The sequence below is a fragment of the Neodiprion pinetum genome, chromosome 4, assembly GCF_021155775.2.
Source record: "Neodiprion pinetum isolate iyNeoPine1 chromosome 4, iyNeoPine1.2, whole genome shotgun sequence".
In the NCBI taxonomy this organism is placed as follows: Eukaryota; Metazoa; Arthropoda; class Insecta; order Hymenoptera; family Diprionidae; genus Neodiprion; species Neodiprion pinetum.
In genome coordinates, this window is record NC_060235.2 from 43483033 (window position 1) to 43506197 (window position 23165).

Below are 23165 nucleotides of genomic sequence, written 5' to 3' on the forward strand. Positions count from 1 at the left end.
GTCACAGCGTTGCACTGCTCGCTTCCACGGCATTTTAGAGCCCGAGAAAATGCACCCTTTTTCAAGTAGCGAGATCACTGAAATTTAAGCGAGCCCTCTCGCACGTTCCCGCAATCGGTTGACATGAGCCCCGGGCGCCGATTGTGCTACCCTATTCATGCATGTACATTTTTACATTCCTCTGCAGTTCTTGTATCATACGGCATTGCGAGCCGTTCCACGGTCAGTTGAAAAGCTCGTCTCTATTATTCAATAGATATTTCGCTCGAAACACATTAATCGGTGCTCGAACATTAAATGCAAGCATTAAATGGACCTAGGATTAGAATTGACTGCGCAATTACACTCAGGAACTACACACCCGAAGTTGGTAGACTAGATTCATTTAAAAAAAAATGATTTCAATTAGAACCATACTCATTGTAAATATCATAATAAGTATACACTATGTATTATGTATGTAAGGTGCAGGGATAAATTCAACTCATCATCAGGTATTTTTCCCCAGAGACGTGTGCTATTTATTGACTTTAATCATCTGCCGCATAGTGAGGTATAAACCTAGCTGAAGGATCAGTAACTCCTTGCACCCATCGGGGCATCCAGAAATATGGAACAAACTTTTCTGCTTGTCCTTTGTAGTGGGTCTCGAATACCTTCCTATAGGTATAAAGTAAATTATAATGATTCATCGGCATATCACAAAGGTTTACATTCAACATCGCCAAATATAAGCTCCTTGATTGGCACCTAACCTGTTTCCTCATCCATTTGTTTGACAAACACAAATTGTTACCTGTAATAAAGAGCTTCTTTCGTTTTTGGGGTACAGTGGGGGTATATAACTTTTGCTTCCTGAAGTTCGTTGTCTGTTACACGTTTTTCAACAATTTCTTGGATGACTTGGAACAGTGATTTTTTTATGGAAGCTACACCGTCGCTAAAGGCTTCCTTGTGTCGCCATAGAATATTTTTGGGTAACAAGTTCATGTTGTCAAAAGCCGTCCGCAGCAAATATTTTTCAACCCCACCTGCGAAAGTATATGTACATGTACAAACCGTCCCATAAATATTTAGGATGCGGTAAAGATGGTTTACTGGGCATTTCGTAGCCGTTAATCATACATACATTTTAAAAATAATACTCTGATTATAAAAACATTCACACAGACTTATTGTAATTTTAGTGTAGTATGAAACGCCATGGGGACGTTGACTTTCTGTCCGAAGTCATTTTACGTGAAGAATAGCCACGACAATTTAAATGAAACGTTAAAATGCTTGTACTTTCTGGTTTTAAGAAGTGTGTTGAAAACTTTGGTTGATAAACTTGTGGAAATCAAAAGAAAGAAAATTCTGTTTAGCGTCAGAGTTGTTAAACACTACCTTGCGGCTGCCTCGTAGAAGCATCTAATGCCAGGTAGTAGTTGGTAAATTGCAAGTCTAAAAATGGTGCACGCAACTCAAGGCCATGGCCACTGATAGTCCTGTCTGCTCGTAGCCCGTCGTACAAATATATATCGTTCAAAAGCCTTGCGGACTCATCGTGTGCGTCTTTAGGACTTGGCGCTTCACGAAAGTAAATGTAACCTTGTGCTACTTCGTCTGCTCCCTCGCCACTGAACAATACCGTCGTGTCTGTATTCTGCTTGATATATCTTGACACCAGATACATTCTGTAAAGTAATCAACATATTCCTCTCTATAGAACTGTATGTGCTATCAGTGTTGATTGAAGGTATATACAGAATTAGCCAAAGCTAACCTTACAGAATTTGGTACGCGGGCAAGAGAAGGTGACGGGTTGAGGAAAAATGACAATATTCTGTTGTATACCAACTCTACTTTAGATTGACTACGCCGATATCGCTTAGTTGAATATCAATTTGCGAAACGGATCAATCATTCCAAATAGTGGTGGACAAGAGAACACCAATACGATTGTGACGGAGCATCTTTATATACATATGTATATCTCTACTCGACGCTGTACATCTACTGTATAATTTCAATTACGCGAATGAATAATTGAACAAATTACTGGTCCATCCATACGGGAAATGTCAAAAGCTTCGATGAAATATACCGTATGCGTGAAAAACTATCATCAGATTCGATGTACCACCTTACCCTATGGAAGCTCGGACTGTGGTGATATCGCATGTTTCTAGCAGGTAAATAACATCATCCAAAACTTCAGCGACGTCCTCTTGTGTAAAGCTTATTTCATGATGAGCGGATCCAATATGATTTGCGACCTATTACCAATGTCGTATGAGTCGCGTATGTAACCCTTAATTTGCCACACTTCTATCGCGTACCGTCATTGTCGACACTACACTAACTGGTAGGAAATGGGAGATGGTGTTGTCAAAATAGCACAACTTCGGTTAAAATTAATTATTTCCAACGGCACCGTCAGCCGAGTCAACGCTACCTGCTTATACAATAGATCTGGATTGTAAATCGGAGGTAATGGAGATAAACGATTTCTACCCGACTTTCATATTGTTACAGAAGACGACAAACTTTACAGTTCCGAAATCATACCAGTGTAGTGATTGAGGGTCAAAGTAGTAATTACGTCATCACTCCTGCCATTACCTGTCGGGCTGCTGTAACATCTGGACTCTCTCCCATGCCAATTGAAAAGGTTTGAATTTTGTATGGAAAATTATTTTCCTTTGCCAGTTTGGTCACTAACGCAGCCACTAGACTTGAATCAAGGCCACCAGATAATAAACAACCAATTCGTCTGTCAGCTATAAGACGTTTCTTAATCGCGCCGTGTAGAAGACTTCGGATATTTTCAGAAACATCAGGTGAACTTAGTCCTATACATCAATATCTTCATTATATTATAGAATCTTAGAATGTCACAAACTTGTATTGCAGAATGAATTTGTGAACGAGGTTGCTCAAAAAAGGTACCAAAAACAATAATTATTCACAAGTCAACGTACTTTCCCAGGGCACATACACGTGAAAACTTGGCTTATCGCCAGGCTTGTGGTAGTGTACTCTTTTTGATAATTCAACGGACCCATTTTCCAAAATAGAGTACTCTTCGTAATGACCGGGGAGAAATGGTTCCAGTTTTCCAGAATCCCCATTCATCGTTTCCATCAAGCCCATAAGACCCTAAAGAAACCGTTCGAATTTATTTGACAAATATTTTTGTTTCTGTAAAATCAATTCGTTCCACATGCATCGTCTGTAATTATCAAATTGCTGATACCGGTTAATCTTTCGAAGCATACATTTTTCCTTGCAGTCACATTCCTTGAAACTCGGTAAATAGACATTCTCGAGGTAGCTAATTTTGAAAATGGGGTCAGATCTGAGAAATTTTTCAAATTCAAAATAGCGGATCTGATATGGCGGATTGATAATGTGAAAGTGATCAGAATGCACACTCCGGGGTTTTTTGGTTCACCCAAATGCGATTTCGTTTTCAGTGTTACGACCTCAAAGATGGCTGATCAAGAATATGAAAATTGATTCGATTTAGTTGTCACTCGAAGGTTTTTGGAAAAGACGAAACGAACTTTAACGTCAAAATTGTATGTGCGGAATACATTTTGTGCAAAATTCGCTTAGATGAAGCTCGCTCTTTGAGTTACCCGGAACGGACGACGAGGACGTACCGAGATTCTAGTTCCATCTTCGTTTTTATTTATTTTTTTTAAATTTTTTGTCGTGTTATGTTTTCTTTTTTTAAAAGCTTTTTGGGAAAAATGTATTCTGCATAGGGAATTTTGTAATTTTTACGTTAAATTCGCTTTTATCGACCCCGAAGCAAATATACGTACTTTACTCTCAGAACACAGAGCAAGCATCCCGCTGTCACTGTATAATTTAAACAGTGGTCTGACACCGTACGGATCTCTGGCTACTAGTATCTTTTTTTTTTCCATATCCAATAAGCAGAATGCAAAAACACCATCTAAGGAACGAACAGTGGTATCTGCCCCGTGGATTTGATAAGAGTGCAGGATTGGCTCTACGTCGCATGAGGTCTCGTATTCATATTTATCCTGTGCCTGTAACTGTTAGATATTAAAACTTATTTAAACGACAATAGTGAAGTACTCATATCGCAGCCATCAACTATTTCATAAAATTATTGGTATATATGCAGATATGTAATTCATTCTGTGTAATGGATCCTGAAAAAATTCCATAAATACCAGGATAAATTCGTCGGTGAGTGCTCACCTTTTGATAGTTGTAAATTTCACCATTGCACAACAGAATAAGATGAGGGTATTTGTGGAGGCGCATAGGTTGCATTCCATAGAGACTATCAATGATGGCAAGCCTATGGAACCCAAGCAGACTACTCTGAAATAACAGTATTTGTGTTATTGTTGCAGTGATCACGAAAGGTCTTTTGTAATAATGTTAGCGTATACAAGCACCGTTTGTCGCCACGCACCACCTTTGGTCTCCATGTTTTCTTTGTTTCTAGTACTATAAATCTATCCAATTACTGAAATCATCAGAAAAACGTACCCTGCAGATAATGTTAAACAGTACTCTTGATAATCAATTGCTTGGAAACCAATGTCAATAATGATTAAAGCTGATTCAATAAAGTTTCGTACCAAATGGATCAATGGATGGCCACAGATAGCATTGAAGTGGTCAAAAAGGGCGGTTCTACCCCATACGATAATTAGTCCAATCAGTAGAGATTTTTGCGTGACCAAAGTACTGTTAGGATACCGACTGTGCCACTACACGAAAGATGGTCCCTAGTTATATTCTGTTCTGCTTACCACTCGCAACTGGTATTTGTTAATTTTTTATCAACATTTAGAAGCACAAAAATCGTTTTTTTATTCGTTTTTCGCTTGTAAATATAAAACTAACGAAGCAACCTTGATGCTCTGAATAGACGAATCGTAGAGAATCTAAAGCCGTAGAAATTGAGCGCTGGAACGACTCGATCGGATTATTATCGTATTAACGGAGAGAAGACGGAAAAATTGTATAAATCATTTATATAAGCATTTTTTCAAACATTGATAACGCCGCCATTTTTTAAGTTGTACCGCAGGCTCTGCGCAAGATAGTAGTGATTGATAGATACTTGAAAATTGAAATCGGACCACTTTTCAGGCATCCAGGCAAGCTACAAAATGGTGCATAAAAACATCATAATTGCAATCGTGCAGAAACCAATTATTCGACAGCGCATGGGTTGTGCATGCATAAAGTACGAAACGCTACTATCTCGCGGAGAGCCTGCGCTATAACTTAAAAAATGACGGAGTTGGTAATTTTTGGAAGATAGCTGATTTTTCCGGTTTTTCCGGGTTTTCCAGCTTTTCTCCGTTAATAATGCAAGTTGGAAAAGATGTGCAAGTATAATATACACTTCTCGCAAAAATTAAGGGAACAACAAAATTTTCGCAATTTTTTGGTGATTTTCAACAGGCTGTATTTCAGTGAAAAATGGTCGTGCAAGAAATAAAAAAAAAAAAGCTTTTGAAGCTTGAAGACTCTAGTTTTTGAATTTTTTGGTTAAAAATTTTTCGAAGCACTATTAGCCATGCAATCCTTGGATAAAGCACGAAGAAAAAATTTTCAAAATTTTTTACATTTTTTTTTTCGCTCTACGGGCGTGGAAAAATTTTTCCGAGCTAAACCAATGCACAGGTCGCATAGCCTGTTTATTCAGCTTCAAGATGCTTTTTTTTAAACCTCGATACGACCATTTGTCTTCGAGATATCGAATTTTCGATGCCAAAGGATCCTTTTTCACTCAACTGCCGATATCTCTGGAACTACTGGTCGCACAGCGAGCCGAAGGGCAGTTTCTTTTTCTGCAGAAGATTTCCTACAAAAATCTGTCATGGTTGATGTCAAAAAAAATTTTTTTCCACCTGTAGCGTTAACGTGAAAAAAGAGCAAAAAAATGCCATTTTGCCTTTTTTTGGATAATCGACTGTATCTTCGTCAATATTGGGGGAAGAGCTTAGGTTAGAAGAAAATTTTACAGCCTAATGTACCCCAAAGGTCCCTCTAAATCGGTAGATCGATCGGTTCAGCGGTTTTCCTGGACCGATTGATTGAAATTTTGACAAAATTAAGAGAAAAAGGTTCCTTAAGAAACAAAAACCTTGTTCCCTTGATTTTTCTAAAATTTCAATCAATCGGTCCAGGAAAACCGCTGGACCGATCGATCTACCGATTTAGGGGGACCTTTGGGGTACATTAGGCTGTAAAATTTTCTTCTAACCTAAGCTTTCCCCCCAATATTGACGAAGATACAGTCGATTATCCAAAAATTCCTTAAGAAACAAAAACCTTGTTCCCTTAATTTTTTCAAAATTTCAATCAATCGGTCCAGGAAAACCGCTGAACCGATCGATCTACCGATTTAGGGGTACCTTTGGGGTACATTAGGCTGTAAAATTTTCTTCTAACCTAAGCTCTTCCCCCAATATTGACGAAGATACAGTCGATTATCCAAAAAAAGGCAAAATGGCATTTTTTTGCTCTTTTTTCACGTTAACGCTACAGGTGGAAAAAAATTTTTTTTGACATCAACCATGACAGATTTTTGTAGGAAATTTTCTGCAGAAAAAGAAACTGCCCTTCGGCTCGCTGTGCGACCAGTAGTTCCAGAGATATCGGCAGTTGAGTGAAAAAGGATCCTTTGGCATCGAAAATTCGATATCTCGAAGACAAATGGTCGTATCGAGGTTTAAAAAAAAGCATCTTGAAGCTGAATAGACAGGCTATGCGACCTATGCATTGGTTTAGCTCGGAAAAATTTTGAAAATTTTTTCTTCGTGCTTTATCCAAGGATTGCATGGCTAATAGTGCTTCGAAAAATTTTTAACCAAAAAATTCAAAAACTAGAGTCTTCAAGCTTCAAAAGCTTTGTTTTTTTATTTCTTGCACGACCATTTTTCACTGAAATACAGCCTGTTGAAAATCACCAAAAAATTGCGAAAATTTTGTTGTTCCCTTAATTTTTGCGAGAAGTATATAACAGAAATATAGGATTGAAATTTTATCGACACTACCTTAATTATACTGTTGGATTCAATTCTCATCGCATCTGGCCCTCGGTGGCTAATTTTAGTAAAGCTACCCCCAACATGTTGGATGGCAGCCTTGTTGGAACCGAATATAGCCCAGATTCCACACATTTCTAAAAGATGGGTCTTACTGCGGGATTAAATTTCTTTTATTAATGTAAAGAAAAACAGATTAAAATTTTTGAAGAGTCCTTAGGTACGAAGATAGAATTTTCGACGAAATAGACTATCAAGATAACAAAAATAGTAAAATCAGGGTTATAAGGTATGTGTGTGAATTCTAAGACTACCTAATTTCCAGAGAACGGATCATGTAACATTAAAGACACGTAACTTTCACAATAGTCTATGAACCTTTTCCAAACTTAAAAAACTGAAAATAGTTATTGCGTAAATCAAACCAATTTCAATGGCCTGTTAACGCAAATCACGGGAAAGCTGCTGGAGATTCATAGTTATCAAAAAATGTATTTCCATAGTTTAAATTACCACTGATTGCACGAATACATTGTCTGGATTTTTTGGCACGTGAAACAATTTTTTTCTTTTTTCTTGGAGGTTCAAAAATAACGACCGACTATCAATACCGGTTTACAATTAAAGTCAGATGCCGCCATAACGTATAAGAAAAAAGCGGGCAAGATAGGCCTCCGTGAAAGTTTTCCGAATTTTTTTGAAATTAGCAAACATTAGACATTTATTGAAAGAATGTAAATTCGAAAAATTGGTGATTTCGAAAAATTAACGACGGAGCCAGGAATCGAACCTGACGTCTAGAGATGCTTGACCGGAGCGTTACTCCACTAGACCACCTAGCCGCCAATTAAACATTTATCTGTTTACTCGCATGAAAAGACTTTTAACATCAAATGAATTATATTTTTGTTAGGACTAGGCTCAGTAACGCACCCGCGTGTGAGTCTCCGTTGTGCCCCGGCGACCCTTCGAGTACCACGACCTCCTGAAAATCGCACTCACGTCAATCGCTCGCTTTATGCCCTAGATACGCAATATACTACTTGTGGCCAGTTATTCGATAATTGTTGGGACAAAGAAAGAAAGAGATATACAATGAAATAAATGGCCACCGAGCCATCGGTATACACCAATACAACGTATACTAACGCGACTGTGCCAGATGATAGTTTTCATGACGCTGATCAATCGTATTAAGGGCATCAAATCCACTGGAAGGTGACTGTTCCAATACATCAGCCTCTGAATCATATATTCTGAGGATCCAATTCTATCGAATATTGAAAGTCTAGATCAGTACAGTACTTTTTTGTAACACGTGCACAACTTTCGAGATTTTTCCATCTGAAACGCGGGCCAAAGGAACCTTCTTACGACCGTTGGGCAATAAAAATCGACAGCGGGTGATAAAGTACATTCCCGACGACTTTCCAGGGCGATAAAGTACCGTTCCAAACTTTTTTGCCAATTAAAGTATACATTCAATTCATTACTCAATTCAATAAGCACATGGTGCGCCGTATCTCAAAACGTCTCCCTTGGCCCCGAATTTTCAATTAAAAAATAAACTTAAAATCCATACATGTGTTACAAATAATAAGGTGTACATCACGAGCGAGGGCACCTTTTTGCCCTCGTGTATTTGCATTACTCATCTCCGATTCGCTTCACTCGTGCTTTTGCGGCCTGCTACTCATAATGCAAACTCTACTCTTTAAATATTAATCAGTTATAAGTGCACCGCATGGAAAAAATCAATGTGTATGCACAGATAATCAGTGAAATATCAGTCAAAAATCAATGAATCATCAGTATACACGCACTTCCAATTTTTTCCAGCGATATATTTACACCTCGGAATTAGTGCACTTTCACTAATTTTAATTTAGAGAGTAAACGCGGGCCAAAAAAGACCTACTTCTCGTACTTGATACACAATATACTGTTGTATTCCGTATAACAGTTCACCGATATTCAATAAATGTGAAATTTATCCCCGCAACGCCTCACGATCAGGCAAGTAATGGGTATGGACAGTATCCGGGTACTACTGGCTATCTGACAATGACTAAAGAACAGTTTGATGCTGCACTTACGACATCGTTCTTATCCAGTCATCAAGCCGTGGAAAAACTTAACGGACTTGGTCCAACGCGACGACTAGTCTATAGTTCAGACAAATTCAAAGAAATAAGAACATTAACCGGTAAAAATACGGATTTTCGTATACAAGCTGATTAAGGCTTCTGGATAAACATACTAAATTGCGTACTCGATGCGGGTTGCGCTCGAGCCGCCATCTTGGAATGAAGGTACACATTCTTAATTTTTCAGCCGTATCTCGGGAACTATTAATGATATCGGAGATATAGTTTCGATAAAAAAGATAGACTATTAAATTTACTGCAAAAACGCCTGTATACATTTTTTCTCTATCTCTAATACTTTAGTTGCAATCCTGAGTTGAACATTAGAATAATTTATATTTTTGCTCTCGATCCGCCTTTATAGATTTCCGTACGCTCCAAATAATAGGACAATGTATTTTAGACAAGTTAGTTCATCTGTACCAAGTTTTGAATTAAAAAATGCGTGTTTCTATTGCACAGAAATAATAGATTCGATAATTTATGAGCGGGAGAAGAAAAAGCATGCCAATAATCGTAACAAAGTGCACAGCGTTCGTAACTCGTTTGTCAAAGAAAGCGTACTGCAGGCAGGGCTCATAAAATGTTGAATCTATTATTTCTGCGCTATAGAAACGCGCATTTTAAAATCCAAAACTCAGTACACATGACCAAAGCTTCGATTTTATTCGCTAAGCACTCGGTACTGCTTGATTAGGAGATTGTTTATATAATGAAAGAAAAATGCCATTTTCCCAAGTCTATTCCTTTCTGCACGGAACATGTACCGTCACTCCACACAGTTCCTCCAATTTTTTTTTTTTCACCATCCCCTCTTCGGTCATTTGCTTTTCTAAAAGTATTCAGTCATCTCTCCTTGACAGTGATTGTTCCTTTAATTGCAAGGCTGCCCTCACAGATGAAAAATCTTTCTTTGCCAGCAATATTTAAAGTATTAAAGATGGAGAAAAAATGTATGCAGGCTTTTTAATAAGTTATCTTTTTTATTTGAACCACTTCTCCGATATCATTAACAGTTCTCGAGTGACAGGCGAAAAACTACGAGTATACACCTTTTTTCCAAGATGGCGGCTCAAGCGCAACAGGTATCGATGACGCAATTTATTCCGTCTATACGCAAGCCTTATCAATAAGCTAGTATATCAAAATCCAGATTTTTACCGATGAATGTTTTTATTTTTTTATAATTTGACTGGACTATATTGACAGAAACGATACGCACCGAGTCGGAGTTGAAAATTTATTTTTACGAGTTACGTTTGCCGAGAAAAACGTAGCAGATTTGTCGCGTAAGATGTATCGAGTTGTGTATGGTAATAACGGAGCCTTAATCTGAATCTTTTACTTACATGTGGTGATTTATTGGTGTATATTTGAAAGAGAACTGGATTGCAACTTGAGGATCTTTAATCTACCAAGTAGTCGCGTATTTCGTTCAGTTGAAACCGATTGCATCAGATTTATAAGTTAGCAGGTGTAGCATGCATTAATAATCGCCGCACGAGGAAAAGTGACGTTTTGGAGACCGGAAATGCAGGCACGTGTACAGAAATTATCTAAGTCGTGGCGTTGCAATTTTAATGTCACACGATAACCCGGCCTAAGTGAACGCGCGGATGTAAAGAAACACATCGACGCACATTGCAGCTACACGGTACGTGGCACTAATACTGAACCGTAATTTCAAAATTAAATTGATCGAAAGCACTTTTTGGATGGTCCATAACATAAAACGTAAATTGGCTTGAATTCATATGGTCTATGTTTAGCAAGCTTTTTTTCATTTCTGTTACCACTCTATTATATTTCGGACAGAATTTTCACACACGAGGTGCTTTTTGAGAATCATACATTATAAATTATTCTACTTACGTGTGGTGATTTATTAGTGTATATTTGAAAGAGAAGCGGATTGTAATTCAAGGATCTTTGATACTACTCATGTATTTTGTACACTTGAATCTGATTGCAATTTTGACGTCACGCGATGACCCGGTCTAAACAATAAATGAACGCACGGACGTAAAGAAACACTCCGACGCACACTGCAGCTACACGTGGGACTGATACTGGATGGAGCTGAGCGACAGCGCGTTTAATTGGTTACGTCCATTGTTGAAGGCGAAGTGAAGGGCGACTGCTTTGCAATTTTCACCCCATAGGCGTACGTATGGTTTCGGTCAACGACATAAAGGATGAACTGCGGATCACGTTGATTTCACCCAGTGGCGATGTGATCTCTAGTTCGAAGCAGAAATCACGAGTTTTTGATCACATTTTGTTGTTCTCCTACAGAGATCAGTGCAAATACTGTGACTGCCTCACGTAGGAGCACAATCTTTGTTGGGTATCGAGTCGAAAAGCGGTTCAAAAAAATCTGCCGGGCGGTAGCGCTGTGATCGGGCCGGACCCTCAGTATCCGTAGTAGGCGGAAAATACAAACCCGGAAATGAAGTCTACGCGATTTATATATAAAGCCAACCAAATTGAACATAACGGTCCATGCAATGAGAAATTTGTTGAAAATCATCTACTAAAATTGGACTATGACGTAGGCGCTTGACGGAAAATATATACCTTAAATGCTCCGTGGCTCCGTGCCTCTAACGCCACCGCGGAAACCCTCATTTCCAAATTGTCTTCAACATGGCCGCTGTGCCGGACGCTGAGGGACTGGAGCGATCGGAACGCCACCTGGGTGCTACATGAAAAAAGGTACGATATTCGTAGTCAGAGATTGTGCTCCTCTTTAATGCTCCGTGCTCACGTCCCAGACCACAGTAGTCTCAGTCAACAACGTCACAAATTTCGTGACGCCACTGACTGGCGACTGTAAGCTGTCGCGAACGCGGTTGCCAGTACTTGTAGTACTGCAAGTATATTTCGGAATACACCCTTATACTAGGCACCCAAGGGCCGTGTTCGACGGTCTCTTCTTTTTCACGAATTCCTTCAAAATGATAGGAGCGCACGCGCAGAACGTATTTCCTGCTGCGCGAGACCGGCACATGCGCAAATTATTACAATGAGAATATACCTCAAAACCTGGATAAATTGGTCAAACCACGTGTCAAACACTGTCGGCATTGTATTTACTGTAGATTTTTCTTTATACCTAGAACAAAAGATGTCTTAAATGCAACAAGTTATGGTAAAACACATAACTTGTTGTCACATTTTACCAGGTTTTGAGGTTATATTCTCATTGTGATAATTAGCGCATGTGCCGGTCTCGCGCAGCAGGAAGTACATTCTGCGCGTGTGCTCCTATCAATTTGAAGGAATTCATCAAAAAAGAGAGACCGTCGAACACAACCAGGGATACCCGGACACCGGCTGATCATAGATCACACACAAGGGGTGGTTTGTCGGACTTTTACGTGAACCGCCGCTCTTTTAGCCGCGAGAGAGATGAACAGTTATACGCCGCCCGGTGGCTGTAATCTTAGACGTTTAATAAACCTATTTTGAACACACCGTACGAAGAATATTCTTTTACCATTTATTGCTAGACATATTTAATGGACGTGTTCGAACTCAGGTTTGCAGCGGTCTTAAGGCTAAATTCCCGAGGTCCAAGAGTGTCGTCCAACGCATTAATTCTTTCTCATTGGCTGCACGAACTCGAGCTGTCATGACCGAATCCAATGATGGGAGCATAAACCTAACCGTGCCACACATATACCTTGGTGTAATTACGACAAACACGTTACTTGTGGTTCGATATCTGACGGTGGCGCATTACGCAGCTCCCTCTCAAGGGGTCTCTAACGCCTGCGTGTGGATCGAGAGTGGCGCCAATGGTAGAGCGGCAACTCATTGAACTACACACTTCTGCGGGCCACACAGAAAGTACAGAACGCCGCTCTCGGCTGACTCCATGTTACCAGATTGTATTTCGAGTCAGTTTTCTATTTTTTGAGGTGGTTTTTACGAGTGTTTGTTCGGGAGCTTCAGCCGTGTCGAACTGCAGTCCTAACTTGTACGCCGTCGTCTCCACGACATCTCGTTTAATACTGTGACAGTGAATGAAGTGATAAAACATTTGTTCCCTCTCTCTCTCTCGGTCGACTACGGGCTACCCGCCTGTCGTTAACTTGGCTTGGCATTATCAGTCAGCTGTCCGTCTTGGTTGGTCGGTCGGTCGGTCGATCGGTCGGTCGGTCGGTCGGTCGGTCGGTCCGTCCGTCGATTCGTCAGTGTTACGCAAGGCAACTTGTCGACGTCCCGCTACGCTGCACGCACGCGTTCGGCACACGCCGAAGTTGAATCGAGGATGTCTACCGCTATCAAATTCCTAGCTCTAGTCTCTGCCAGCGCAAGTCTTCTCAAGTTTGTCAATTTGTCGGGCTCCTAGCTCGGTAGATCGAAAACAGGAGCAACAGAGAGATAGAATAGAGCTCCCTCCCCTTTTCCCTTCCACTGTCCCGCCCCCACCTCATACCGTTTCGACCCAGTGCAGCGTGTCCCGATTTGCGGGTATCGCTCGAAATTCCGTCGCTATCTTGCCGTGTAAAATAAAACAGAGTAGAGGAAAATTTGAGGAAATCACGTGAGGTGCGGAGTGAATTTTTATGTCCTCAGTATCATTCGCTTGTTTCCTTCGTTTTAGCTTTTCCGCTGTCTGTCATCCGTTAATATCAGCAATTGTATAAGATACGCATGTATGTATGTATGTATGTATATGTACATACACGTCATGCATAACCGCATTGTGCCTACTATGCATTCATGTCCGGATTTGCGCGTAGTGACGTGACTTCGTGTGTAAGCGTGTGTGGGAGTGCGGACATGTAGGTGTATGCACAGCGCTACGCGGCGTTGTATACTTGAACGATAATAAAAGAGTTGTGTACCGTTGATCATGGAAGCCGATGTTTGATAGTTTTCTATAAAGCTCCGGGTCCTCAATCTTCTAACGAGACGTTAACTTTGCTTTGATACATCGGTTATATGCAAACACTGTCTGTGACAAACGTAACCATACTCATGCATACATGCATGCATTCGTACGTACGTGCTAATCCAGCTTCACCTTTGTTTATAATCTGTTGTTTGGGAATCGAAACTATAGAACCTCGTCACCCTATTTCTCGTAGTACAGCTAAACTCATCGTAAGCCCCGAGTAGCTCAACAATAACAACTGTTGTAGTTTGAAACAACCAGCTTTTGCGATATTATCATCCCATGGTTGTTGCGCACGCGTGCATATAAATAAATCATATCCGATGGTCTAGCGCGCTGTGCGCTGTGATAAACTAATTTAGATAATAAAAAATTGATAAAATGGTTGAATTAAATTCTACAGGTTTCAATACTAACGATGCATAAAGTATGACCCTAATCGTATGATGTAGAAAACAAAATTGCTCGCTTCGTAAGAATGGACATTGTTCAGCGGCTAGAATAAAGTTCATCTCTAAACGTTTATAATTGTAGACATACACGAATATAGATACATACCTACATCGTTATCACCGGCGGTAGATCGCTCCCAGCCAGAGACCACCACTGGCGGATGAAAGGAGTTTCTGGATTTCCGAATAAAGGTAAGCACCTTACACGAAAACTTTCACCAGTTTTGTATATTTTAATTCCCCGGCAATTTCTTAACGATACTGGATGAGCAAGTCTACCTCCCCACTTGACTGCAGTTCTCGTGTCAAAGATAGTTTGCTGTTGTTTTTACCGCAGGGCTGCGTAAGGCTATAGGTAAATACGAAATGTAAGCATTGTACGCCGTACCCGTTCGCGATGCATGGGTTTTCACCGGCCATGGAAAAAGAGGCGAACGAACGTATAGTCAGTTAGGCGAACCAACAGTCCTGCAGTTACCAACCGAGTCGCCTCGCTCGTTTTTTTTTTTTTTCTTTTTATATATTTTAAGTCCAATTAACGAACTGATCGATGAAACTGTTTGTAGCCTTTTCACTTATCATCACCCAGGGTGATATAAGCCAAGTATTGGTTTCGGTCGCAAACTAATTTCAATGAATCCCTACGTTTTCGAACCTCTGATGTTCGAAAAACAGACTTAGAAGAATCTCAGTCTGTCTGTCGATCCCGACAAACACCCGCGACGATCTCAAAAACGTTTGGTTGATAAATCTGAAATTCAAACAATTTCATATTCGAACGATGGTCGTGAAAAATTGTCTTACACCGTTTACTGACATAAGCTTAATTTCAATTTTTGACAAACTCCTGCGATGTTTTCGGAAACGGTTGCGTGAAAACATCCAAATTATACACGATTTTACATTCAAATGAAGAGCATAAAAAATTGCCATGTCTTATTACATTTGACGGTATAGTTACTCCGCTATCGAGAAAAATTCATAAAACTTGAAGGAAACCGTCACACATGACACGACGTTTATAGAAAATTTTGCACAAATTGTTATAAAACAAATAAAATCATACAATAACAAACGATTTCATAAAAAATGAAGAAACCGTATTATGATAAAAAGAAAATATTAACGACAAAGGATATGTAGTGATTACACTTGGTGGTTAATTTCAGTAAGGGAATTGGTTTGTATAACCATGAAAAGTACCGCGAAGGATAACATTTATACGGCTTGTTTTTTATCGCATCAATTGATTTGCTTCTATACCTACGGTGAAATGATGAAAAGTCCCAACACGTTTTATAAAGCGAAGAAGCAGAAATAGTATATGTATAATGTCTACTGACGACGAACTATTTAGGATTCTAAATGAAGAGAAGGAAAAAACTCATATGCCGTATCACCAGAGGAATTAACATGCGATTCTTGTATTCATATGCATAATCAGGAGCTTCGCCCTGGAATATGAATATGTACTTCGTAAATGGTCGCACGATCTGCAGCGTCGAAAACAACTCCGTCGCGTCATCCCGGCACTGTCACTCACTCTACCGAGCTGAGAGCGAATCGAGGGAGACCGAGCTGCTCCGTGCGACGACGACGCAAACAACTCAAGGAATCGCTAATATTGCATATCACTCAATCATTTAGCGTACTGGAGTGACGATGCTAGGCAAATGTCACTCGGAGGATTATGAAGAAGACATCTGTGAAAATCCGATCGTAATCGGTCCAGCACCAGTTCGTGTGTAATAGTATCGGTATCATAGATTAATCTAGTTAATTAGAAAGAAATCAAAAACGTAGTTTATTTCCCCTCGCGTAAACATTGCACGAAAGTATGCGAACCCAAACGAGCTGAATCGAATAATTAGCTGTATACACGCACTAATAATCGACCGGAAAATTTTTCGATAGATATGATTATCGTACGTCGACAAACAGCACGTTGATTTTCTGAATGGGAAAGGCGACTATGACTATTTTTGTCACTGTGGCGCACGACGTGTGGTCTCGTTAGCCATATATCTATGTGTACATATTTTGAAAAATGCCGATACAGTACGTGCTCAGTAATATACGCGTACCGTGCGTTATTATTAATCCCTACAACTATAGTAATAAGCAACAGTTTAATTCCCATACTAATGGTGACAAATAACATGACCCTGCACGAAAAGTATACGGGGTGACAAGTTTTGCAGTTCCGTAAATCAAATTCATTTCCGGAAAAGCTGAAGCACGTGGTGAAATTGCAGAATTGAGCTAATTGAGATGACAAAATTGGCATATTTGCGCTAAACGCTGGAATAACAATTATCTGCGACATATATCGACAAGTGAGACGCACCGTTATTCTCTGAATAGAAAATTCATAGTTATTACGTTCAACTTTGGTTCATTGAGCGTAATACAACGTTCATGTATACATAAATTTTTGTAAAAGAATTCTTGCTATAGTAAAAAATACGACGAATTTCTTATTAGAAAAATTGCACCACCCCTGCTGCTACGGAAACAGCGTGCCTCAAGTCTGATCATTGTTCTGGATTCTGACGAAACTCTTCCGTTTGGATTAGTTCTATGTGCTTAGCAACAGTTCTTCAATCGAAGCGCAGGGTTGGCAAATATTTAAGTTGGAACGTTTGCCAATAACAAATATTGTTTCTGATCAAGGCTCTTTCCATTTTGCGAATCGCGCGTGACGCCCTCGATGCTGCAACAACGTCGCTTCATCCGAATACCATACAGGTGCCTTTAATTGAATTATACAGGGTGATTAGGTGAAAACCCCGAGAGTAGGAGGAGCTTAAGTGTTCAATAGGCGCCGCCCCGCAGTCAATCTGACAAGTGATCGGGCGGATCGTATTGAAGCAACGTCAATATTGATACGGGCGTAAATGAGGAGCATCTCCACGTATTCGTCGATCCTATAAGCTACCATCTCAGATGTATGTGACGCAGTTGGCTGCTCTGATAATAACGTAATAATACAAACGAGTAGTACTGGACGATGTCGAACCTATACATATACCGCCACACATTACTTTCGTTTGCCGGAAGGTTTCTCGAAAAATTTCCGAGGGATACAGACATATTTATACTTTATACCGGTAACAAAATCGGCATAAACACGAATGAAACATTTAAGATAAACATAACATCAAATATTTTTATCTTCCATTAATTAACAAGGAACATAGATGTATATCTATTTGTATGTCGATGAAACACAGTAGTGAAATCAACGATTCAAGAAATTAAAGTGTTTATTCATCCCGCGTAGACGCGTCCATAATTACACCCTACGACGAAGTCACGGATAGATTTACGGATTCGATAGACTTCATGTTTTCGATTGTTATTACCCTCGAATTGGGAAATCCAGTTCGCTCTTATAACAGTGCCGGCGATGGGGGGGGGGGGTAGGGGAATATTTTTTTAACATCGTTATCAGAATTCATAATTGTTGCAAAATTCGTCCTTACTTCACTGCATTCAGCAGGAATACTAACATTAGAATAAACTGACTCTCGCATTTATCTCATACAGGGTCGATCTAGCGTTGACAAGGCAGCATCGCCGGCGCACCGATCACAATCATTGGATGACTGTTGGGGCAAGCGCTCGACCAATCACAACGCGGTCGTTTTCGTGTGAAATCTCTGTTAGAACCCCCATATACGGGGGGCTCCAGCCTAGACAGTACCCCGTGCATTGTAGGAGCATTTTCAATGCTAAAAAAAAAACTCCAAGTGAGCTGACGTTGGAAAATATTTTTCCTACGCATACAGTCCAACCTCTCGATAAGAACGCCCGTAATAAGGAACGCTCCCCCAGTTTCTCATTGGCGCACCTACCCCATTCCGACTCAACCTCAAAGCTGAAATTATTCGCGTAGTCCAGTCATTATATGAGGGATTCTCCGTCAACTCGGCCACTTTTTTTTCGACCATCTCAGATCTGCCCCATAATTGGTTGTATCAAAAAATTACTAAAAGATACTCTATGTGAATTTTTCAGATTTTTGAATTCATTCTTCGAGAAATTGCCGTTTTTTTTTTCAAATGAATATGTCTCGGAAACTTGAACTAACTGAAAAAAAAATGACTGCACATAAAAAAGTTGTAGTTTTTTGTTAGCTTTTGAGAGGAATCGTTGAAAAAATTTTACGTTCCGGTAACGCTGATTTTTTTACCAAAAAAGGAAGAAATTATTTTTTTTATTTAAAAAGGACCCTTTTTTGCTGAAAAAATGAGAGTCTTCCAATATGTGTGACAATATCGCCACAAAATCGCCAGAGTGGCACGGATCGAGGTTCTAGGGTAAAAAAAATGAAGCCAGAGAACTCTCAGAGAGGGAGAAAGAGAGAGAGAGAGAGAGAGAGAGAGAGAGAGAGGGAGGGAGGGAGGGAGGGAGGGAGGGAGGGAGGGAGGGAGGGAGGGAGGGAGGGAGGGAGGGAGGGAGAGAGAGGGAGGGAGGGAGGGAGGGAGGGAGGGAGGGAGGGAGGGAGGGAGAGAGAGAGAGAGAGAGAGAGAGAGAGAGAGAGAGAGAGAGAGAGAGAGAGAGAGAGAGAGTCGGTGAGCGAGGAGAAGCACGCGCATGGTGGGGGTCTAGAATTCGAGGAAAAACTGTTCCCCTCGGGGTCTTTCGCGTTCTTATTGAGAGGTCGGCCCGTATTCGGACATGTATATGGCAATAAGCTTCATCATTTTACCGGAGGAGGAGGCTGCTACGTAATTCATAACCACATCAACCTTTATACTATCACGCAAGAAGTAGGCATATTTAAAAATCTTGTATCTTCAATTTATTAAATATAATATGCTGTTGGATAACAAGTGCACTATATGAACGTGATCCACGTTGAGGTTAATATTCTTTCTCCATTCAGCAAAACACTCTCTTCATCTTCACCTACTCGATAGTTGCTTCGCATTCAGATCACATGCTAATTTAACAATTAAAACTAAGCCAACAACATGAGACGTGCCACCACTAGAGCTAGCGGTATAATGGGAGTGTCCGGTCTCGCGAACGTCTGTGCGGCCGTATTTTTTTCCGACCCCTATATAATATTGACGCGTTATGTTTCCCATCAAAAGTATAACGGCCTCACTCATTCAATGAGAAACGGCATTGATATCGCTTACGCACATATGCTAAGTAGGTACGTATTCACAATCAACGAGTCCTCAAATACCATCTGTCTTACCACGAAGCTTCCGTTGACTTGCATGGCCGAACGTGTATGGGTATATTAGGCGTATGATATATCTTGGCCCTCCGATGTGTGTGACTTGTTACCGTGTATGCAGATCAAGTGTGGAGATGTTGCGTGTGGTGTCATATTAGTCGTATACTCACGTATTCGTCGAGTCGAGGTATGACATCGTCGCAGGAAAACTCACGAAGTATACGCAATGCCGTTGATTACGAATGGCGTTCTTATTTCAAGTACAAGTGACCTTCGCCTCCTCATACTTCTCAACCGTAGTTTTATTCTTATAGTAATATAACAAGTAAGATCCCCATATAGTGCTGTAGCTGTCGCATTTGTACTTGCTAATATTATGATATACCTACATATTTTATGTATGCACGTTGTACGTTACGAAATAACGCGACAGTAATGACATTATAGTTACAGTGAAAACGCAAATACACCGTACGTGCATCTTCTTCTTTTCCTCCCTTCTTCACCACTCCGATTCCAAAGCGTTGACAAGGATTCGAACCTTGATAAAATCTAGCTTATACTCGAGGTAACTTTTTATTGCCTGTTGAGATCTCACGTAAATCTTGAACGACCACGGGTTGCATTTCCGATTATGTAATTATATTGTATCTTTGATGAGGAAGACATCTGAGAAAAAAAAAAACGACGTGTCCATACGGGTCCAGAATATTCACCTGATTACGTGTGAAAACATAAACAGGTTCAATTATACGAATATCCTTGTTTCGCAAACTGGACGCGAGTTTTCATCAAAATTTGTAGTTTGAATTGATGAATTTGCAATACAATTTTTATAATAACTCGTCCAGGAAATTAGTGTACCCCAAAATGATTGTATTTGCGTTCAAATGCCCGTTCTAAAAGTTATGGCTCATAGAAAACCAACCGATCAGAACTAGTACAAATTGTATGTAATAAGAACAATCACGCTGAATACGTGCGAGCAGGAAATCAATAATCGAAAATACTGTATTGCGAATTATCACTTGGCACGTGAAAATATCCGTTCCGAACTTTACACCCATATTGAGTAAAGGAAATTAAGAAATGATAACCAATAGTTTGATCTCAATGGCACTCTGCAACAAAAACCGCTCACGAAAATTCAAATCGCGGATACGTTGCTGCTGATACATGCGATTTAGCAATTGCAATAAAGAATAAATCAGATTCATTGCGAAATCTAAGAATACATCGCATACGACAATACGGCACGCGCAAATGTCCGCACCTGATATGAAATTTCTACAAACGTACTTCGAATGTAGTACGTAGACATAAGAACTGAGGTGTGTAGGCGGAGTAACCTTGGATCAGCTGTTTGCACTCATTGTCAATGTGAGCGTCGCGCAGGTACGGCTTTTACTACACCACGTACGCTCGCTGACACTCCATAGTCCGACAATAAGCGTCATCGCACGCGCTTACGCACGCCCTGTAACTATACTTACATGCGTATGTATATTTTAGGGTGGTCCAAAGAAATGGATTTTTTTTCTTTTTTCAAAGTCATACATTTAAGAGTTGTAGAAATAGGAAATAAGACGCGGGTAATAATTTCACAGAACTAACATTATTTTCGCGTAATAATTTAACGGAAAATGGTAAATTGCGTTCGGAAACCATTAAATATTCAGATTCAGGGCTCAAATTATAACAGGCGTCTTATTTCCTCTTCCTACAACTATTAAACGTGTGACTTTGAAAAAAAACAAACAGACGATTTTTTTGGACAACCTTAATGTATATAGGTTATGTGCTGATTATACCTACTTATATGCGGCGTTGCTAAATTTCACCAAGCTTCTACGAAATGCAGGCGATGAAATAGTAAATTCCGTTAACATTTAGTATGACGACGATAAGGCAGAAACATCTTGAAATCTAAGATTCGCACTTGCAGGCCTCACACCGATGTTCGTGAATCCCCCCCCTGCTATATAAACGTGCTACAATTTTTTTCAACTCCTTATAAGAACGCCGAAGATGAAATATTCTCCTATAAATGTATAAGAAAATATAAGTAACGTTAACGTATTTTCAGTAGTTGTTACAGGATATAGAGTGTTGTTGATTTTTTAAAACTTATCCAACCAGGATCTGCTAGTATTCAAAAGGTTGTTCCCACGTCGAGCATTTCCTTTTTCATTTTGAAATTGGCCTTCTAGTAACGTTGTGTGTTTATAACGCTATAGGTACTTAGTACCAATTAAATTGAATTTACGCCACAATTGATTGAAAAATATTTGACCGCTAAATGAAACAATATTTCCAAAATCACCACTCTACCGATGCGGCCATTCTATTTTTCAAACTATAGATTTCTCCCTAACACAATGAGAGAGTTTGAAAATCTCTCTAGAAATATTACTTATCAGGGGTTTGGAGACACCTGAAGAATAGCAAACAACAAATCGTCCCTGTAGATCACTTAGGATACTTGTACAGATAGACGTATACCTATGCGTGCACGTATCGATAAAAAGCTAACGGTAAACACGAACCCGAAGTGGTCAGTTTCGGTGCCGGACTTTGGGCGATCGCCAAGTATTCAGTTCCATTCTTATTTCGATTGTTCGACAGCCCCCGGCGAATAGTGTTGCACGATCAGGTGAGAAAGAGATGTGAAAACGTTGGATTGCGTTGCTTACGATTCCATCTTTTATCAGGCCACCTCGGTACGACCCTTGCCGTCGGTATTTTTTTCGCGAACCCGCTGCTATTCGGTTTGAAGACTGTAATATGTATAAGTATATTGAGCCTATTCTGTGGCAATTGTTTATTGTACAGACAGGATTTCGAGTTGTAATTCCACTCAGTATTGTGGATTGAATACAGTTTTCACCAGTAAATTTCACTACACTCGATATCCTGTGTCGAATTTTCACCAACTCGCACTGTAAAATTAATGCAGATTTTACGTATGTTTTGAATAAAATCTGTGATACAGGAAAATTATCAAAAGTGTAGGTATGTGTACAGGAAAGGTCGTGAGTAGCTTTCTATTTTCCTACTGTGACCTATTCCCTGTCCAGCGTGAATCAATCGGATTCAAAATGATTGTGAAATCGACATTTCCAACATCGTAAATGAGCCAGCCGGAACTGAGGCAAGCAGATATGATGTCATTGAAATTTTTCTGTTGTGTTTTTTCGCAACTGTTGCCAGCCCATTCTGTGGGTGGTCAGCCAGATATCTGAATAATGATGAATAATGGCTATCGCGTAATGCAACGACCACATGTAATAGGCATAAGTAGAATAGCGATAAAATCTGCAAGGCTACATGGCAAGTGAGCCGAGCACCGCATTGCGTCAAACTCGTGGTCATAAGGTAGATATAGGCATTCGACGTAAAGTTACGTTTATACCTATATGCATAGGCGAACCAACG

At 39.9% G+C, this 23165-nt stretch overlaps 2 protein-coding genes across 18 annotated transcripts in view; one reads left to right on the forward strand and one right to left on the reverse strand.

Moving 5' to 3' along the window:
- Positions 1-495: 495 nt before the first annotated feature.
- On the reverse strand, positions 496-16076 carry AsnS (asparagine synthetase). Of its 12 annotated transcripts, none has more exons than XM_046620695.2 (11): positions 11051-11480; positions 7965-8016; positions 7041-7185; positions 4219-4344; positions 3813-4049; positions 2964-3141; positions 2605-2834; positions 2131-2258; positions 1387-1676; positions 797-1031; positions 496-660 (listed from the first exon to the last, which is right to left on the reverse strand). In XM_046620695.2, the coding sequence occupies exons 3-11, from the start codon at positions 7164-7166 to the stop codon at positions 531-533; spliced, it is 1680 nt and encodes a 559-aa protein (XP_046476651.1). In that variant the 5' UTR covers positions 7167-7185; positions 7965-8016; positions 11051-11480; the 3' UTR covers positions 496-530. The 12 variants fall into 12 exon arrangements, with proteins under 12 accessions (XP_046476651.1, XP_046476650.1, XP_068991105.1 ...); XM_046620694.1 differs by lacking the exon at positions 11051-11480 and adding an exon at positions 8181-8301; XM_069135004.1 differs by lacking the exons at positions 7041-7185; positions 7965-8016; positions 11051-11480 and adding exons at positions 15804-15897; positions 16027-16076.
- The window catches only part of SNF4Agamma (SNF4/AMP-activated protein kinase gamma subunit), a 78378-nt gene continuing 68149 nt past the window's right edge, over positions 12937-23165 (forward strand). For 2 of the 6 annotated variants that reach the window (XM_069134998.1, XM_069135003.1), the window contains exons 1-2: positions 12940-13735; positions 14488-14728. The gene's annotated coding sequence lies outside the window, so the exon portion shown is untranslated. Of the gene's footprint in view, positions 13736-14487; positions 14729-23165 lie in introns of all 6 variants that reach the window. The other 4 variants (XM_069135001.1, XM_069134999.1, XM_069135000.1 and 1 more) reach the window with 4 other exon arrangements.

Bases quoted from the DNA above. Each gene is read 5' to 3' on its own strand.
- AsnS (XM_046620686.2), bottom strand. From the start codon at position 12,920: ATGCGCCACCGTCAGATATCGAACCACAA. The intron at 1,677-2,130 runs GTAAGGTGGTAC...ATTACTTTACAG, and splicing joins ACAGTCCGAGCTTCCATAGG to AATGTATCTGGTGTCAAGAT. The intron at 661-796 runs GTAACAATTTGT...TTATACCTATAG, and splicing joins AAAGAAGCTCTTTATTACAG to GAAGGTATTCGAGACCCACT.